Genomic DNA, 19,933 nt, shown 5'->3' with positions numbered 1-19,933 from the left:
TGATTAAAAAATACAGCAGAACATTGTAATATTGTGAAACAACTGTTTCATATTTTAATATATTTCAATTTATTCTAGTGATGTCAAAGCTGAATTAACAGCAGCCGTTACTCCACTCTTCAGTGTCACATGATCCTTCAGAAATCATTCTAATTTGCTGATTTGGTGCTCAAGAAATGTTTAATGTTAAAAAAACAGTTGTGCTGCTTTATGTTTTTGTGGAAATTGCAATAAAAAACTTTTTCAAGATTCTTTGATAAATAGAAAGTTCAAAATAATATTTGAAAATATTTTATAACATTATAAATGTCTTTAATGTCACTTTTGATCAGTTTAATAATGTATATGCTTACAGAATAAAAAAAAAAAAAGTTTATCTCAAGACACCTGAAACCATGCATCAACCAATCAGAATTAAGCATTTAACTGTATAACAGTTACTGTATAATAACCTGACCTAACCAATAGCGATGTGACAAGTGTCCAGCTACAAGCAATTAGTTGAAATTAGCATTGTGCATTAGCAAAAACTGTGGAATGGCGTGACAAACACACCCAAAACGAAGTTGCTGGGACTATTTTCAGGCGCTGCGTAATATCATTGCGCCTGCTGCTGAATGGATTCGAAAACAGTAAAACTCAACTGTTTAACTCTAGGGGAGTTGGAAAATGTTCCTTTAACTGTGTCCACCAATGATATTTCACAATGGCACAGTGCCGCAAACAAGGAAACCAAGCAATTGTCAATATGCTGAAAAGTCATTATACACAATATGTGAAATCAACACAGAACATTAGATAAACATACTGTATATATAAATAATTTTTCCAGAATTCCCCAAGCGGGTACTGTGCTTCTAACTGTCAGTGTTTGCCTGTCTAAAGTTAGAAAAAACAAAGATAAAAAGAAAGAAGGTGTTCAAAGTAGGAAAAATGAGCCATGACATTTCCGATCAGGTTTCACGTCTGGCAGTGTTCACCTCATGTCGGTGTGCAGCAAGGGCTCATGAGACCTTTAGGAGCAACTCATGAATATTTAGGCTCATTACCCGTAATTAGCATGTGCATTTGCATATGTGTGGTGTGCAGAACGCATATTGATAGGGCTTGTCGGGGTGTGCTTGACTCACCTAATTAGCCCGTGTTTGATCTCAGTTTATCAGACGTGTGAAAGGGGGCATTACAGCAGCGCTCTGATCAGTCACTGTAACAGGATTCATCATCTAACAGACCGGCATGCCTCATAGACAGAATAATATAGCCTAACAGAAACGTATGAGATCTGCATTCAAACCAAAGGCCTGGGTTTGGTTTAAACATTACGATGGACAATTTCAAGTTAATAAAACTACACAGATGAGTCATGTTTTTTGAAGACTGACGTCTGCGATGCTGGCAGAGCAAATGTCATGAGCTTTAAATAAGGCTTAAAACTTGTGCACAGTTACAACTCTGATTTATTTTATAAAATTTAAGAAAATATTTTAATTTTACGAAAAGAGAGTCATACAAAAAACTGAAAATTATACACTACCTTTTTTGAAAGAATTGTATACTTTTATTTTTTTATTCCGTTAAATTGACAAAAAGTGGCAGTGAACATTTTATGTTACAAAAGATGTGTATTTCAAATACATGCTTTTCAATACTTTCTATTCATTAAAGAACCCTGAAAAAACTACATCACTGTTTTTATAAAAAATAATAAACAGCACAACTGTTTTCAACATTGATAAAATAAATAATAAATAATAAAAAAAAAAATGTTTCTCGAGCAGCAAAATCAGCATATTAGAATGATTTCTGAATGATCATGTGACACTGAAGACTGGAGTAATGGCTGCTGAAATTCCAGCTTTGCCATCACTGGAATAAAATACATTTTAAATATATTAAATTGTAAACAGAATTCACAATAGTATTGTATTTTTTGACCAAATATCAATTTTTGACCTAAAAACAACTTCTCTTTGTTCCTTTTCTCCTTCATTCACACATTTAATCTATCCATTCATTTACGCAGTAATCTAACCTATCTCACATAAAATTATGCCTAAACTTAATTACCCTCTATATTAAAAATATCAAATAAATATTTTATGTTTATTTTTTTTTTATTTTTGCACGTACCTGGCATGTTCCTCTGGAAGCTTCCGCTGCCTCTGCATATGGAACATGAGATCTCCTCCGTTCACATACTCGATCACTAAAAACAGCCTGAACAGAGAGCAGGAGAACATTCATTAAGTTTGTGTTTTGTTTCATACAACACCAGAAATTAATGTGATTGGCTGTTGTCACTATGATGGTCGCGTCTGCACCAAGCTTCAGACACACGCTCCATCAAGCATCGACGCAGATGCCCCGTGTGTATGTACCGCAGTGGTCACCAACTGCGCTTTATACGGAGAAGAAAATGCCATTGCCATCAAAACTTTTCTCAAGACAGTTCCCTTCAGTGATACATTAATATAACCCCATAAATGTAATGCATTTTTGTACTTATTTTACAGTTTTTTCCGGGATCTACTGGGACATTGATAAAGATCTACCAGTCGATCGCGATCGACGGGTTGGCGACCACTGATGTACCGTCGTACACATATACATGAGAGAGTGGCGTTCCAGTTTTAAATATGGATATTTTTCTTACACAAACGCACTGAATTACTTCAGAAGGCCTTTATTAACCCCCCAGTACTTTTTTTGATGGATGGATGCACTTTATTTTGCTCTGTTTTATTACGTCTTAAATTGATTTTTCCGTACATTTCTGCCATATGTACATTAATTGACAGTCACCACTGATAAGCTACCACTAAATATTGTAGAAACTTAATTTGCTATAAAGTTGCTTTGCAATGATTTGTATCGTGAAAAGCGCTGTACAAATAAACTTGACTTGACTTGACTTGACTTCAAAATCTCGACCCCCAGTCACTGCCATTATAAAACTTGGAAGACCCAGGACATTTTTAAATATAACTCTGATTATATTCATCTGAAAGAATAAAGTCATATACACCTAGGATGGCTTGAGTGTGAGTAAATAATAGGGTAATTTTTAGGTGAACTGTCCCTTTAAGTACTGACAAGGTCTCGGGTAATGAAAAACAGCAGAAAATAGTGATATTGTGCATATGAAGAGCTAGAGTTTCAGCAAAATCAGACTTTCATGGTTGTAATGTTTTCTTGTGGCGAAGGTTTCTTATTTTGAGTGTACAACTGAAAAGTGGTTTGAAAAATGAAATACATTCTCCTCTTACCGGCTCTCTGTCTGAAAGCAAGAGTGAAGTCCCACTAAGAATGGATTGGTTGATGCTTGTTCAAAGACGTGTTTCTCTGTCTGGACCCAGTCAATGTCCTACATCAAAAAAAGAGAGATGTATGACTTATGAATAAAGAACTGCAAAGGATCATGACAGCAAGATGTGTCACTGCTTTCTAAGAACTTGAGTAGAGGACATGATGTCTCACCGCCTCTATTGGGGGACTATTGTAGGACAAAGAAAAAAACAAGCCTGTGATTTTTTAGAAAAACCTGATCTATTGATCGTTTAACAGCGGAAAACACTTGGAACTATTGCATGCTGTCACTTTGGGGAGTCAAATCTCGGAATTAAAAATGTTTTAAATAAGAAAAGCACCTTTCTCTTCTTCTTTACAAAGACATGTACAGTGCAGAAAGAAACAGAGAAAAGAGAAACAGACATGTAAATAAATCACAAGATCAGTCAATAAATGTATAGAATTTACAGTATCTTTCAAATAAACCCCTAACCCTCTTTTTTTTTTTTGTCAGAAGCAAGCTTACACTTTAATTTCACAAAACCGTCCAGACAGGATGTTACAAAACATCTGTATTGAGAATGTCTCTGGGTGTGAAGATATGGCCCAGAGATGTGTTGATAAAGTCAAGTATTTTTCTTCTGTCAACACTTTAACATTAAGCAACACTTATAATCAGATCAAAGAATTCAAGAGAACGTCGGTTACCCAACAACTAAAGCTGAAAAATGACGAAAAGTGCACATCTTTTTGTAGGCTGAGGGTGAAATGAGAGATCTGAGCCCAAACAAACACGTTTGTTTTTCTGTCATGTCTGGAACTTTCCTTTGGCGAATATTGATTTTAAACCCAGCTAATGATGTTTTCTGTCGTCTGACCTTAAACTTGACACTTACAGAAACCTTTATGGATTTTTAGATTTTAATTAGCATGTTTACGGAGTTGTTTTCCTCATGGGACATTCAACTCCACGGTGCAGGCAAAACCTGACCCACACACACACAAAGCCTGATTTCCAAAATCAGAGCAATTTAATTTCCTGGATGAGTGGAAAGCAAATTACAGCAAAGCAGTCTCAGCATAAGGACATGAAGAGAAACAGATGATGATTTATATATATATATATATATATATATATATTATTTTCTCTCTTCCATAACATAATATGTTTCCAGTATTTGTAATAAAATAGAATGTTTCATTTTACTATTGTTGAGATATTATTAGATTTTTAATTAGAATTAGTTTTTACTTTTATATTATCCAGTTTCATTTTATCTTAGTTAAGGTTTTAGTATTTTTGTTTTGTAATTTGTAATTATTTTAAATTGTTTATATATTTTTATTTTTAATTTCATTTTAGTTTTAGTTATTGTAGTACATCAAGTTAAACTAAATAATAAATTAATTGAAATAAAATGTTAAATTTTTTTTATATTTTATTTTGTTTTATTTAATGTTTATTTTTTTTCAATTCAATTCAATTCAAATGTATTTGTATAGCGCTTTTCACAATACACATTGTTTCAAAGCAGCTTTACAGAAAATGCATGTGTCTACATTACAATTTAGGCCCTGTCCACACGAACGCGGTTATTTTCAAAACCGCAGCTTTTTCAACACGGTTTGGTCGTTCGTCCACACGCAAATGCAGTACCAGGTCACTGAAACCGAACATTTTCGAAAACTCCTGCCAGGGTGAAGATTTTCAAAAACCCCGGTTGCAGTGTTGTCGTGCAGACAGCGAAACTGGCGTTTTTGGCTTGTGACGTCGGCGCCTGCGCTGTTATCTCCACCTACTGGAAACTTTTTCAGGCTTCTGATTGGCCAACATGGCTTTACGGTTGAGATTATATTGCCACCTGTTGGTTTGGCATGCTCTTGACAGTGCTTCATAGCATGCGTTTGCGATTTCATGTGGACAGAGATTTTTTTTTAAATGGAAGGAAGAACTCTCTTTTATAAAGAACTTTATAAAAATTCCCGTGTACGTGTGGACATGACCTTAGAGTGATCTGTTATCAGAAGTGAATATGTCCAAGTAATGTTCATTTCACAAATGAACAGTTCAAGGTAATAGAATCATACAGTTAGCTAACATTAATTTAATTTCAGGCAGAAACTCATTAAAGCGATTATTACAAGTGTGATCATAATGATTACAATATAGAGAACATTTGGCAGCTGTGCATATTGATTCAAGTTGGCGTCATCTGGGGTCCTCGCAGGGGTCAGCATCATCTCTTCAAAAAAACTAAAATGTTTTTATGGTTATTTTTAGTTTTAGTTAACTATAATAAACCTGACTGTAGTAGTCAAATAACATGGGCATTCATTAATTCATTAATGTTTTACCATCATCAGGATTTAAAGCTAAAATTAATATGAATCTATAAAGGGATAGTGTATATTTTAGGTGCTGTGACTAGTCAGCATTTCTTATAAGTTTTCCAACATTTTAATTTTTAACCACTTTAATAGTCTGCAGTTTATTCAAGCCCAAATCTCTCTCTCGATGCATATGAGGTGAATAATTGCATATTATAATCAGACAAAAAAAAGTGTTGTCTAAAATAATTGTAGATGAACTATAAAATGGATAGCTCCAGTCCTAGATGCTGACAAGTCAATACAGCAATCCAGCCAAGTTCAAATAAACGCTATAGTACCAGTTATGATGCAAAAAATTTTTTGACCAATAGTTATGGTGTATATCATTGCACAGTGTCCACAAAGGGGGAAAAAATAAATACAATTTCTTCTTGTACCTTATTGATTAAATACAGCATGTCAAACTGCAATTTGTTGCATAAAATGCCAAACTGAATGCATCATTACATTTTTAGGTTCATTAAACCTTAATGAGTGTGAATGGTGAGTGCACAAAATGTACAGTACAGTAAAACAGACGGAGAACACATTCCTTGAAGAAACGCCTGCTTTCCAGGAAGCCATTACATTGTTTGTGCCTATTCAGAGGTCAACTGCATGTCTCTGTCTCTGTGGAAGGACCTCTGCTCTTCATGAACTTCATTCATGTGTATTAGCTGACAGCCATGTGGCTTTATGTTCCTGAGTAAGCCAAGATTACAAAGACACAATAGCTCTGACTGTACAGAGTTTACTTTGTGATAGCTGTAGAGTTCGGTTTGTCTTTCTATTTGATGCCTGTTCACACATATCAGGTTTCATTACAGAGAGAGAGAGAGAGATATGGCTAATGCTACAGTGCACAGAAATACTGATGAACTAAAATATAATAATGACTTTTAATGTTGTATTAGTGCTTTATCATAAATTCAAAGCTCACTGCAATAAATACACTACTGTTCAAAGGTTTGAGGTCTCTCATGCTGACCAAGGCTGCATTTATTTGATCAAAAATACAGTAAACACTGTATACTGTTTTATATTATTAAACATTTCAAATAACTGTTTTCTACTTTAATTATATAACATCATGTATTCCTTTGATGTCAAAGCTGAATTTTCAGCAGCCATTAATCCAGTCTTCAGTTTCACATGATCCTTCAGAAATCATTCTATGCTGATTTGACACTCAAGAAAATAGCTGTGCTGCTTAATATTTTTACAGAAACCGTGATATGTTTTTTTCAGAATTCCTTGATAAATATAAAGTTCGAAAGAACAGCATTTACAGCACTAAATGTCTTTAGTGTCACTCTTGATCAATCTAATGTGTATTTGCTCAATAAAAGTATTAATTTATTTAAAAAATCTTTATGACCCCAAACTTTTGCATGACAGTGTAAATAAATAAATACATACATAAATATAAACTTCTTAAAACATTACAACAATATAAAAACTTTCAGATCTTTCAGTTTTTTTCCAGGTGAAATTCATTAGCAAGAACCTAAATATACAAAAAAAAAAGCAATATCTTTTCTCTGACAGTTTGAATGTGGGTGCAACCAGGCAGTTTTTAAAACAGACTTTAACTCTTACAACGATTTTAAAAAGGCTAGCCCGAAAACAATCTGTGCATTCTGCTTTAAACTCCATCTATCAATTATCTATTATTCCAAAATGGCAATTATACATTTATTTCTATTATTATCTGCAGATGTTTTTCTTTTTCTGATGGTTGTTGTTTGTCTTTGATCCCATGCTCAGGATAACATTAATACAAATCATTATGAGCTTCATTTGGCTCCTAAAAATGTTATGGGGACACAAGAGAAATGAGAAAATATATAATGCACAGGTATTATAACAGTTTGCAAAACAGTGACCAAAGTGTCTTCATCTTTAGTATGAATGAGCTTGTGAAACCCCTGAAGATGAACTGAAAGCTAGTGATGGTGGGAGAACTTGGCAATTTAAAAGGAGCACAATCCCACAGCACCATCTACAGGTGACTATAGTGCACTTTCTGTATTTTCACAGATCTGTGTGAGGTGCAACACAAACAAAAAACTGGCATCACAGCAAACAAATAGCATACAATTTGATTGCAAATATTTTTAAATTTTTGAATCTCATTTTTGCAATTCGACAAACTGAAAAAAATGGCACCTTATGCCTAGACAGGATTCAGTTAAACCTATGAAGCATAATCGTGATGAAACTGAAGCAGCCCCACCCTCAAGTATCATCACCATGACAACAGTCTGTTACCTCATCATCGTGGACCAGCTCTTTCTTCACCACCTTCATGGCGTAAATCTGTTCGTTCTTCTTGAGTCGGGCCAGTAGCACCTTGGCGTAACTGCCCCTCCCAATCACCCGGATCAGGTCAAAGTCCCCCAGGCCGAGACCCTGAGAGATCTGAATCCCCTCGATACCATCCACCACCGCCTTCAGATCCTGTGTGCACACAGTGGAAAACTATTACACAATATTATACAACTATTATACAATTTCTATCAAGCACACTCAAAAAGATGCAAAAATACAGTGAGGTTTCATGTTACATGTGTTCCTGATTTCCAGTGCAAACTATATGGATATGAAGAATGTGAATAAGAGCATTTGTACTCTATTATTATTGAATGAGACCCCCGTAAACGTTTGCACCTGTTATGATCTGCATCTCTTACCTCTGCGTCATCTTCAGCTTTCTCTACTTTCCGGTTGTGTGCTAAAAAAGGGACTGGAACTGAGAGACAGAGAAAGAGAGTTTTTTTTTTATTATTAATAATATGTTTTATCTATATATTAGGAGAGAGGAGAGGAGAACGTATTTTAACATTGAAAAATTTACATTATTTCCCATCACGTGTAACAGTAGTTGGATTGTCTAATTCATTATAGTGAACTGGTTCATTCAGGCGCTTTTATTTCAATGCAAAAAAAAAAAAACATCAGATCATCACCTAGAAATAACTATGAGCAATAATATTAATAATAATTAGTAATATATTTATCTATATATCTATATATTAGAAGTGGATAAGAAAAAGTATTTTAACATAAAAAAATAATTCATCAATTTAGACGGTTCATTTCAATGCAATAGCAAAAAAAAAAGATGAATCAATTATTGTGATGCATGACTGAAAAATAATAATTTTCAGCAATAACACTATTATTCTTGTTGTTGAATTAATATGTTACTTTATATTATTATTAATAATAATAATATATTTATTTATATATTAGAAGAGGATAGTAGAAAGTATAACATTGAAAAAAAATATCTAATTCATTAGTTTGATGCATCACTAAGAAATGTTCCCAGAAGTAATTTTACACTTAATTTTTGTAGTTACATTTTTTAAACAACATAAAATCAAAAGTTTTGTTGTTTATTGTTCTGAAATGTCACCAACCACAGTTTAACCCTCTAAGTTCTAAGTTCTCCCTTACAATCGAGTGATTTACAAACACTTTGAAATCGGTTCAACTGAATCATTAAAAATAATCGATTCAAAGGAACAATTCGCTTCAGCAAATCATATAATGTGTAATGCTACCAGATCCCAGTAGGGGGCGCCACAGACTGGACTTTCTCAGAAGGATAGGCATGTCTTTCGCTCTCTTTCTCTCTCAACTGGGTCAATGTGACATTACCCACACCTGACGTTACTACAGTATCCCTACCACTGTCAGCAGTGCCCTCTGACAGATAGAGGACAGAATGACCCCAATACCCATACAAAAACAGCATTTAAACACACACAACGGAGATAGAGACCTACTTGCGTCTGTTTCCTCAGGGTCCTCAGGGGGGAGCTCCACTTCCTCTCCACTTCTATCCTCGTCTACCAACGGCTCCTGTGATGGCATGACTGGATCCTACAGAACAACACAGAGATTATACAGGCAGGCTATTTTTCAATGGTCTTTTTTCCCCTCTCCTCTTCGGGGGCTCTAAATAAAAATTTCACTTATCCAAGCATGACATCAAAACTGACCCTATTTACTTTCTTAATAAAGGTCCCTTGTGCAAGATACATTTTTCTAGAAAAAAATAATAATTCATCAAAATGTAATAACTTTCTCTACCTTTGAAATGAATGTTCTTATCTGTTGACATAACTAACACCACAGGGGAAAATTTTGTTAACCAACGATATCACCGTTTGCTTTTCACAATCCAATTACATCTCAATGGATACAATTATTCCATGTTCTACATTATTTTCCACTGAATACACCATTTCAAAAATGTCATATTTTAAAATATTTCTGATACTTTTCAAACTTTCTTGACCACAAAAAATAATAATAATAATTACCTATAATAATAATTATTATTAGTTATTATTGAAAATAATAATAGTATAATAAAATTTAATAAAATGATAACAATCACATTATGAAAATATTTAATTATAATATACTGTATAGTATAGTATATATAAACCAATATAATATATAGTTAATAAAGAATAACAACATTTCTATTACCAGAATATGAATATATCAATTTAATAATAATAATAATAATAATGTTTCCAATTCTAATATTAAGGAGATTGTTTTAAACATTGTTGACAACAAAAAATAGAAACAACAAACAAACAGTATTTTACATTATATTTTATTATTATTTATTTAACAGTATTTTATTTATTTATTTTTTATTTAACAGTATTTTAATATTATCTTGCCATAGTGGCACTTTTAATACCATAATACTAAATTTCTATATAATGTGTATAATGTGTGCCTCTCTGAAGACATGGGAGTCAGTTATATCTAAGTATTCTTAGTCAAGACCATAAATGTGTAACTACAAAATGAAGACAAACACTTGTGAGAAAGTGAGATGAAACAATGAAAGAAGGTAGTCAGGCAAATGACAGAATGTCTTAACGAAATGAGGATAAAGTCAGTGAATAAAGCTCATCAGCTTTGAAATCTATAAAGAAAACCTGACGTAGGAAATCTGAGGTCTGATGTCTTCTGTCATGTAAATAAACAAACCGGAGAAACAGAACTGGAGAAACAGTTTCTTGCAGAAGGCAGTGTTGTGAAAATGTTTTGTGTGACAGTTTTCAGTCTGTGATTTCAACATTCTGTGTAAGTTTAGAATCAGGTCAATTCAATACTGACAAGACAGTGTTATCATCTGACAAATTCCACAAGGTCGATCTTTGAAACATTGTTAGAAACTCCAACAACACTCTTGAGAAATGAGAAGAGATGAAAAACAGCTAAAAAAAAAAAAAACATTAAAACTGCAATGAGGTTTTTAACAGCAGTGGATGTGCTTATCTGAATGAAATGGCAAATGCAAAAGAAATTATTTATGGTTTTATATTTTGCAAGTTCAATTTTCTATTTTTGAATGTTGTCAAGTCTGGGGGTGACTGAATTAAGACTCTCAGTCACAACAGACAGATGATGAATATTTTTAGAGCTGACTGAAAGACTCACCATATGCCTTTGACAGGTCAGTGGGACGAGCTTGTGACAGCGTTTATGGACCAGTAGCTTGCAGTTGATACACTTGTAGCCCTGACGCCCCAGTCCCCATATCCTCTCGCTGCAGTGGCCACAGTATGCTTTCTGAGAGACACACACAGACATGATTACTGAAGTTAGACTAGCCTTATCTATGATACATTTAGCAAGTTGAACCACTTCAATGAATGAGTAAATCAATAAACTTAAGCAAACTACGAAAGAAAAAAGGGATGTCCTACAGATATCACATGAGCAGATAGCACACATCAGCTGAGTAATGCATTCTGAATTTCACACTAGTATAAAACTAGAGATGAAATATAGTAAATAAGTAAAAAATTAAATAAAATACACAGCCATTCAAATTTTGGGGGTCAATAAGGTTATTTTTACTTTTTAGAAATTAATACTTTCATTTAGCTAATATGCATTAAATTGATCAAAAGTGACAGTAACGCCATTTATAATGTTTTAAAAGATTTCTATTCTAAGATAAATGCTGTTTTTTTTTTACTTTCTATTTATCCTGATAATGAATCCTGATAAAAGATGAATCACTACAAAAATATCAAGCAGCACAACTAGTTTAAACATTGATAATGATTAAAAATGTTTCTTTTCATCAAATCAGCATATCAGAATGCTTTATGAAGGACCATGTGACACTGAAGACTAGAGTAATGGCTGCTGACAATAGCAAAAACAGGAATTTTAAATTGTACAAATATTTCATATTATTAGTACTCTTTTTACTGTATTTTTGATCAAATAAATACAGCCTTGGTGAGCATAAGAAACTTAAACATTAACATTTCAAAAACATTAAAAAAGTCTTACCAACTTTTGAATGATATCAGTAAATAAATATTTTTCAGAAATAAGCATTTAACTGTAAATAAAATAAATATTGACTTTTTTTCAGGTCATTGGCAGGATAGGTATCATGCATAATACTGTACTATATTGTATTTATATTACATGTATTGCTAAAATTGCAAGCTGTCCATGTACAACGAACACACGCTTAGCACCTGTACATACTTAAGGCCTAGCTAATGCTAGATGTTGTTTAAAATCCAGGCACAATCAGAAGACTCTGCTGACAGCGCTGTAACCAACATTAAGGTTTCAAACGAACACACACACCTGCTCACACACACGCCATGTGAGTCATAAACAAATGAAAATATCTTTAGCTCAGTTTGCTGTGAGGTTCTCCATCTGTTCACAGGAAAAGTGCTACATGAATGCATGATAAAAAAATATAGAAAATAAAACTAGTCAGAACTGTGGAATCATCAACACAATAAATACAGCACAGGAGGACATGGGCAAGACCAAGAAAGGTGCTAAATGATGAATGCATGATAAAAAATATAGAAAATAAAACTAGTCAGAACTGTGGAATCATCAACACAATAAATACAGCACAGGAGGACATGGGCAAGACCAAGAAAGGTGCTAAATGATCACATTACAAACCAAGCAAAAGTCTTCTGTCAAGCTATCCACCAGGGGGCTCTCTAACAGCAGGACCTCAGTGCATCATGTAGCATAATCCTATTAAAATATGCCAATCTTTCATTATAGCTCATGCACTTCCTCTGACAGTTTCCCCTCTCTGCCATAGCAGATAGCTGAGCATCATCTGTTTAACAGACCTTCAACAAACCCTCAGAGAAGGACTCTCTGGATACAAGAGAGAACCTTCTTGTCAGTGCTTGACGTTTCCTCCGTGTTCCCTGACTCTATTTCACAGCTCTGTGAGCATGTCATGATCCCTGTGCTACTGGTGAGTTTTTAGACAGCACTTCCTCACCATCTAAGGAGATGTTCACCTGCTGCAGTGATTTCTCTGTATCTCTGAAGCCTCCAGCCCTGATGAATGGCCTACATTTTCTTGCCGCTTTCCATCAGGTGCTCAATTTATGTAACTGGGGTTAAACACTGAGAAATCAGGGCTCCAAAGTAGCACACATATTATCTAAAGCTTGAAGCTGGAAAAGAAATAAACACGTTCCTTATGATTAGGGATGTAAATAGTAAAGAATTTCAAATATTCCGGTTCCTTAATGGCTACATTAGTAATTATTTTAGCACTTGAAAAGATAAATACTTAATCAGAAAAAGAGAAAAAAGAAATGCACTTTCATCACCAAATGATGACATTATTGCAATACATTTAAAAGATTTTTGTTGTTTACACAGACTATTTAATGACTTTTCAGTAACAGCATAAATCTTATTCAGTAATTATATATAACTATAACTATATATTAAACATCAAAACTAAAGCAAAAATAAGTAACATTTCATTGAGTTTTTAAAATACTAACATGTATAATGTGTATTTTTAACAACACGTTGTCAAAGGAACAACAAGTCAGTAACTACACTAATTTAAATCTTAGTTGTGAACTGTATGTGAGAGAGTGTCATTCGATCTCTAATCAGACTATACCTGTATATGTTTGAGCTACTGAAAAGAACTGACTCATTGAAGTCAGTTGTTGGAGGTTGGACCACACTATTAGAACTGTATGCATTTGATTCACATAAAAGTAATTCGCTCAGGAATCGAATTACACTGATTGCCCTATATGCATCTGATTCACTTTAAAGAACCGGCTCATAAGAGTCATTCATTGGAAAGTCGTACTCTGCTGGTTGCGCTGTATGTATTTAATTCTCTAAAAACACTTGACTTACAAGACTCATTCACCCTCTAACTGAAACACTGGTTGAGCTGTATGTGTTTGATTCAGTAAAAAAACCTGGCTCATGAGAGTCATCCATTCAGGACTCGAACTACACTGGCTGCCCTAAATGTGTTTAATTCGTTAAAGGAGACATATTATGCCCCTTTTTACAATATGTAATATAAGTCTCTGGTGTCCCCAGAATGTGTCTGTGAAATTTCAGCTCAAAATACTCCACAGATCATTTATTATATCATTTTGAAAATGCCTATTTTGAGTGGAAGCAGAAATACGCTGTTTTTCGGGCCTGTCTCTTTAAATGACGGCGCAGTGGGTGGAAACTTACAGATTAATATTATAATGAGATCCCTTTGCCACGTCACCAAGTGAGCAAAATCAAACGCGCTCGTTTTCTCAGACGCTTGCAGAAAAAGGCTTCCCAAAACAAAGTTACTGGGTTAATCTTTTTCACGTTTCCTTGGTTGGTAGATGCACCGGGGACCTGATTATAGCACTTAAAACCTGGAAAAGTCAGATTTTCATGATATGTCACCTTTAAAAAGAAACAACTTAGAAGAATCATTCGCTCAGGAATTGGACTACACTGGTTGCACTATATGTGTTTGAGCTTATATATATATATAAAAAAAAGACTCAAAAAGTCATTTGTTTTGGAATCGGACTACACTGGGTGCCCCATACTGTATTTGTTTGATTCACTACAAAAGAACCGGCTCATAAGAGTCATTCATTCAGGAATCACATTGCACTGTATGTATTTAATGTATTTATTTGCACAGTATGTATTTAACACACTAAAAAGAACCAGTTCATAAGAGTCATTCATTCGGAAATCAGACTACACTGGTTGCGCTGTTTGTGTTTAATTCACTTAAAATAACCAGCTCAGAAGAGTCATCTGTTCTCTAACCGAAACACACTGGTTGCCCTATATGTGTTTTATTCACTAAAAAGAAGCAGCTCATAAAAGTCATTCGTTCAGCAATTGGACTACTGTACACTGGTCACGCTGTTTCATTTTCTTAAAAAAAAAAAAAAAAAGCTTCAAAATATAATTTCTTTGGGTTGGTAAGAGTCAGGATATATTTTGTTGAACTAGTACTAAAATCATCCTGTGTTTCTTTGGGAAGTGAAGTATTAAATATCCCAAAATGTCTGTTTTATTTCCAACCAACAAATCTCAAGAACCTCCTCAAGGACGATTATTAGATCACTCATCAGCAGGAAATTATCAAAGACAACATCATGGAGACACCTGAAGCTATATGCAATGGTTATTCTAAGAAATGTGTGCAATCTTTCATATAGACAGTCTCTTTCTTCATCTCTCCCCCTCTCGCATCTGAATCCCAGCACAGCTTCCACCCCCTGGATTTTTTTAACATATCGAGCCAGCGCTGCTAAGCAAATGCAATGCCAGAGAAACAATGTGTTTCTGCACCCATTTAAAACACATCAAGTCTGCACATATCAGGCTTTCATTCAAGAGAGTGGATTAAACTTTAAACTCAACCAATTGTCCCCAACAAATAGCAAACATTAAGCACAGCTGAGAGAATGTGGCCTTCAGGGCCAAGCGTGTGCCCCATGTATCCCAGATACAGGAATAACATGGGAATGTAAATCAAGACCCTCTATTCTCTAAAAAATTTAAAGTACTACTACTGCCCCTGATGCATGAATGCAGCTACTGAAATCTGAATAAGCCTTTGTCTGTGTTGTTGTAATTGTTGCAGGAGGAAAAAGAACAAGTAAAAACAGACTAAGAATCAAACTTTTTGCCATCTTGCATTTCTGGGCATCTGTGGCAAAAACATGTTTAGAATTCATCATAATGCCACAACCATAAAATCATTAACATATGATCAACATATCCAGCTTAAATGGTAATGAGTGCCTTTGTGTAGGTGTTGTTACTTTTTAATCTCTTTAATATGCAAAGAGGTTGGCCAATCAAAACAGAAGTAATTTACATATTAGAAAGGAAAAATAGCCTGTTTAAATCTTAATGTAAGAGAAAGGGTGGAAAATAGTCTTTCAAAACAAACGACGACTGTTCATGGTGCAAAAGCCCTTGCCTACAAATTATAATTGGACTTCAGAGAGAGAGAGAGAAAAGAGGATTGTTATAAATTTGGCCTCATAATATCTGAAGTATCAGTGGGTGGGATAGAGTGATGTAGCAAATTCAGACAAGAGAACAGCTCATTTCTAGCCTTTATCCATTTTTAATTGTACCTTCATTAAAGCTGGTTTTGTATCGATTACAATTTTTACTTTAATTCATTATATGATATGCAGATTAATTTAGTGAATTAATTGCAATTAAATCCCAAATATTAATATTTGCTAAAAATAGTCATATTTAAATAAATAAAAATTCTCAAGATATTCAAAGACATTATTGTGATAGATGAGTAAAGCATAAATGAGTGAATGGACAAAAAGTGGTCAATATATTGTTTCCAAATTAATTCATTAATTATACTAAAATAACACGTTAAATTGACAGCTCAATTGATGAATTAAACACATGATGTGCAGAAGAGTGAATTTCAATTAAATCAAAAATATCTATATATACAAAAATAAATAAATAAAATAATTAATTATTCATTAATAATATTCAAAACACAAAAAGTGGTCAATATATTCACATTCATTCATTAATTATACTAAACTAACACATTAAATGAACAGCTCTAATCTGAATCACTTCTCATTACATGTAGAGCTGGAGATGGACAAGCAGTGGTTGAAAATGACCCGAGACAAGACTTAAAACGTTTATGAAAAACTTGAACCCAGCAAAAGAGAATCTGTTTCCTTTTTGCAACTCACTACTTTTTTATGAGGAGCAGGGAAAAGCAGCAAGAGAGGATCAAACGATTAGGTCAGACACTTTCACATGCACACCCACACCCACACACACACACACACACACACACACTTCCTTGCCTGCCTCTGTATTTTTCACTTCCACTCCTCCTAATCCACCCTCTCTGTCTTTTTTGTAAAGAGAGAATAAAACATGTCTAACTCAAAGCCATCCATGTTATTCAGCAGTTTCTAAAACACACACACACACACACTCCTGAGCCATAAGTGGGATACTGATGATAATTACAAGGACCTGAGGCTCTTCAGAGTGACAATCTCTGAAGAGTGGGAGTGATCGTCTGCATCAGAGTGCTGCCCGCAGCCCCATCTGCCCATCTGATCACACACACACATTCTTAGATATTTGATCTCAAAACAAGATCTCAAACAAACAGTGTTCATTCATCTGAGTTCAACTTTGAAAGGAACTCAAAGCATGCTTGGCACAACTAGTACAGAAAGGCTGAAGAAGGAAAAATGCTGCGAAAGACATTTTAATTGAAAAACTGTGACAGAAAACAAGCACAAGCAAGTAAAAATAGTCTTTTTGCTCACACAGGAGAACGCCATGTTACTGCTTCAACAGGAATAATGTAAGAAAAAACTGATGGATAGAAAGCATGTGAGAAAGACAGAGGGTGTGATTTCATTCTGTTCTCTCACGACTTGGCAAACACCTCTTGACACCCTACAGCACTGCAGCGCTGGATTAGACTCATCATGAGGATTCACCCGAGATGACTCGCAAATGATACGGCCGGGATAGATTTCTGAGTGCTGGATGAAATAAATTTCCATTTACGTTGTGCTCCATGATGTTAATTTGATAGGGATTTTGGCCAGGAGCCTTTAAACAACTGCACATAGAATGCAACGGAGGCAAAAAGTACAATCTGTCCTATGAAACAGAACATGCCTTAAACTAATGAAGAGACTGGATACTGTAGCTGTCTGTATTTTTGATAGTTAGGTCCAAACTATATTTTAAGCAAGAACGTGAATGCAGACACTTTAACCTGTGCAAGCATGATTCTGTGTATTTTTGTGTTCTGAAATGTATCAACATGCAATTTATCATGCAACACCAGTACGCTGTGCATCCTGTTGGATGCTGCTGCAAAAGGCATTTTGTGTCTTCTATTCATATGAAATACTGTAATGATAATGCAAAAGTTTAAAAAAGAAAAAAAAAGTCCAATAAGACTTTTAAAATCAGTCTCATATGGTCACAGAGGCTGCATTTATTTTTGCAAAAAGGCAATAAAAACAGTAATGTTTTGAAATATTATTACAAAACAAAATAACAGTTTTTTTTATTTGAAGATATTAAAAAATTTAATTTATTTCTGTGATGGCAAAGCTGAGTTTTCTGCAGCCATTACACAAGTCTTCAGTGCTACATGATACTTCAGAAATCATTGTTATAGGCTGATTTGGTGCTCAAGAAACATTTATCATTATTATCAATGTTGAAAACAGTTGTACCGCTTAATATAATAATTATAATAATAAGCATACACAATCTTTAACATATGATATATATTCATTTATGCATTCATTTATATATGCTACAGCAGTATTATTTTAATATATGATATATATTAATTTATACATTAATATTTTATATTAATATGCTACAGCAGTATAGATATATATAGCAGAAAATTGTCATGTAAAACTAAACTTCATCTATTAACAATATAATCAATAACAATAAAACATTATAAGTGAATAAAAATAAAATGACATAAAAATGTAGAGTATGACACCTTTAAATTGTTATCATTGGTGTCAGAAGGGGAAGGTTATGTGTTAAATGTTTGTTATCTTTGTCAGTGGTGTTGAAAATACAGGTCAGTCGGCTAAGAGATGAGAGAAACCTGGGCTCGGTTTTTATCGACCGCGTCCTCAGAAAAGCCGAGATGAGTGAAGTGCCTGGAAATGATCTCAGCGCGTTACCACACACACTATTAAGACACTTACCATTAAAACAGTGATATGACTGTCTACAGTTTGCGCATGTCAATATCCATCACTTAATGGAAGTCATATGAAACCCCTACTTTGTTTTCTTGAGTGAGCAGTTCAGAGTTCAGAGTTTAGACAAGGTCACTCCTTAATAGCCTGAGCAAATCTTTTAGATATCCATCTTTCATTAAATATCTAGAAATGAACACTTCAGGTGAATTCCTCTGATAAACCACAAAAAAGCACTGCAGATAAATTACAAGAATTACCAAGGTTTACAACTAACCCAAGCAAATGTCTCCATTTCTGTAACCGCTGAATTGCAGTTTTCCGTGTTTTAGCAGCTGTTTCTTATATTACAGGTGCCTGATGTTTAATTACACTCTAAAGCTCCAACGGTCTGTCTGATACACCACAGATGCCACACCTGCTACCTATCGCCACGGCAACAGATGCCAATTTCCTTATTTATGACATCATAAATTAATCTCTGTGAACTCTGGACTCAAATTTGAAGAAAATCTCTTTTCATTTTCAGACACAACACATGTGATCAAAAACAACACAGACAAGCGGAAATAATCTCAGTAAACAGCATGTCTTGTGTCGTTCTGCCACATTACAGGAAAATAAACTTCTAGAAGTCTCACGAGGCTTTGAAATGCATTTGTTTTGTTTGCGAAAAGGATGTCATGATGATTCAATAGAGCAGAAAGGATGTCACACATATGATGGATGAAAATCACATGGAAACAGTGAGGAAAGGACCTGAAAGGTAAAAGTGTATATTTTTTAGCCTTTAAATTGCTTTGTTACAGTGATTGTATATGCCCAGTCTGTCTCAGAGGGCTGAGAACACAGAGAGAGACAGATCCAGAGGTGCTGATGGGAGGGAGGGAACGAGTCAGATCCTTAAAGGAAGGACAGAGGGAGGAAAAAACATGACATACTTCTGTTCCATCCCTTGTTTCTATGGAGAACAAGAGGAGAGAAGTGGAAAAGTAGCAGGAGGGCAGAATGTGTTCTCAGAGAGAGATGTAGCCACAGAAAGTACTAACTAACTAACTTATTTATTTATTTTAAGTGAACTAGTAAGTATTATGCAAAATTAAAGTTTATAAAAATGTACTATGCTACATTATTGTCACCTCAATTTACAATGCGTGTGAGTGGCATCTAGTTATCTTTATATATATATA

General features: G+C 34.3%; 1 protein-coding gene across 5 annotated transcripts in view; it reads right to left on the bottom strand.

Moving 5' to 3' along the window:
* The window catches only part of LOC107743854 (protein kinase C zeta type-like), a 105,416-nt gene that overhangs the window by 26,508 nt on the left and 58,975 nt on the right, over positions 1–19,933 (bottom strand). For 3 of the 5 annotated variants that reach the window (XM_016557291.1, XM_016557295.1, XM_016557296.1), the window contains 7 exons: positions 11,137–11,268; positions 9,453–9,549; positions 8,352–8,410; positions 7,930–8,118; positions 3,648–3,656; positions 3,267–3,364; positions 2,131–2,217 (listed from right to left, as the gene is read on the bottom strand). In XM_016557291.1, coding sequence (XP_016412777.1) covers positions 2,131–2,217; positions 3,267–3,364; positions 3,648–3,656; positions 7,930–8,118; positions 8,352–8,410; positions 9,453–9,549; positions 11,137–11,268 — 671 coding nt within the window. The remainder of the gene's footprint in view (positions 1–2,130; positions 2,218–3,266; positions 3,365–3,647; positions 3,657–7,929; positions 8,119–8,351; positions 8,411–9,452; positions 9,550–11,136; positions 11,269–19,933) is intronic. The other 2 variants (XM_016557293.1, XM_016557294.1) reach the window with 2 other exon arrangements.

The sequence above is a fragment of the Sinocyclocheilus rhinocerous genome, unplaced genomic scaffold (assembly GCF_001515625.1).
Source record: "Sinocyclocheilus rhinocerous isolate Xijiao unplaced genomic scaffold, SAMN03320098_v1.1 scaffold377, whole genome shotgun sequence".
NCBI lineage: Eukaryota > Metazoa > Chordata > Actinopteri > Cypriniformes > Cyprinidae > Sinocyclocheilus > Sinocyclocheilus rhinocerous.
The sequence above is the reverse complement of the archived record's forward strand: the minus strand, read 5'-3'. Positions and strand labels throughout refer to the sequence as shown.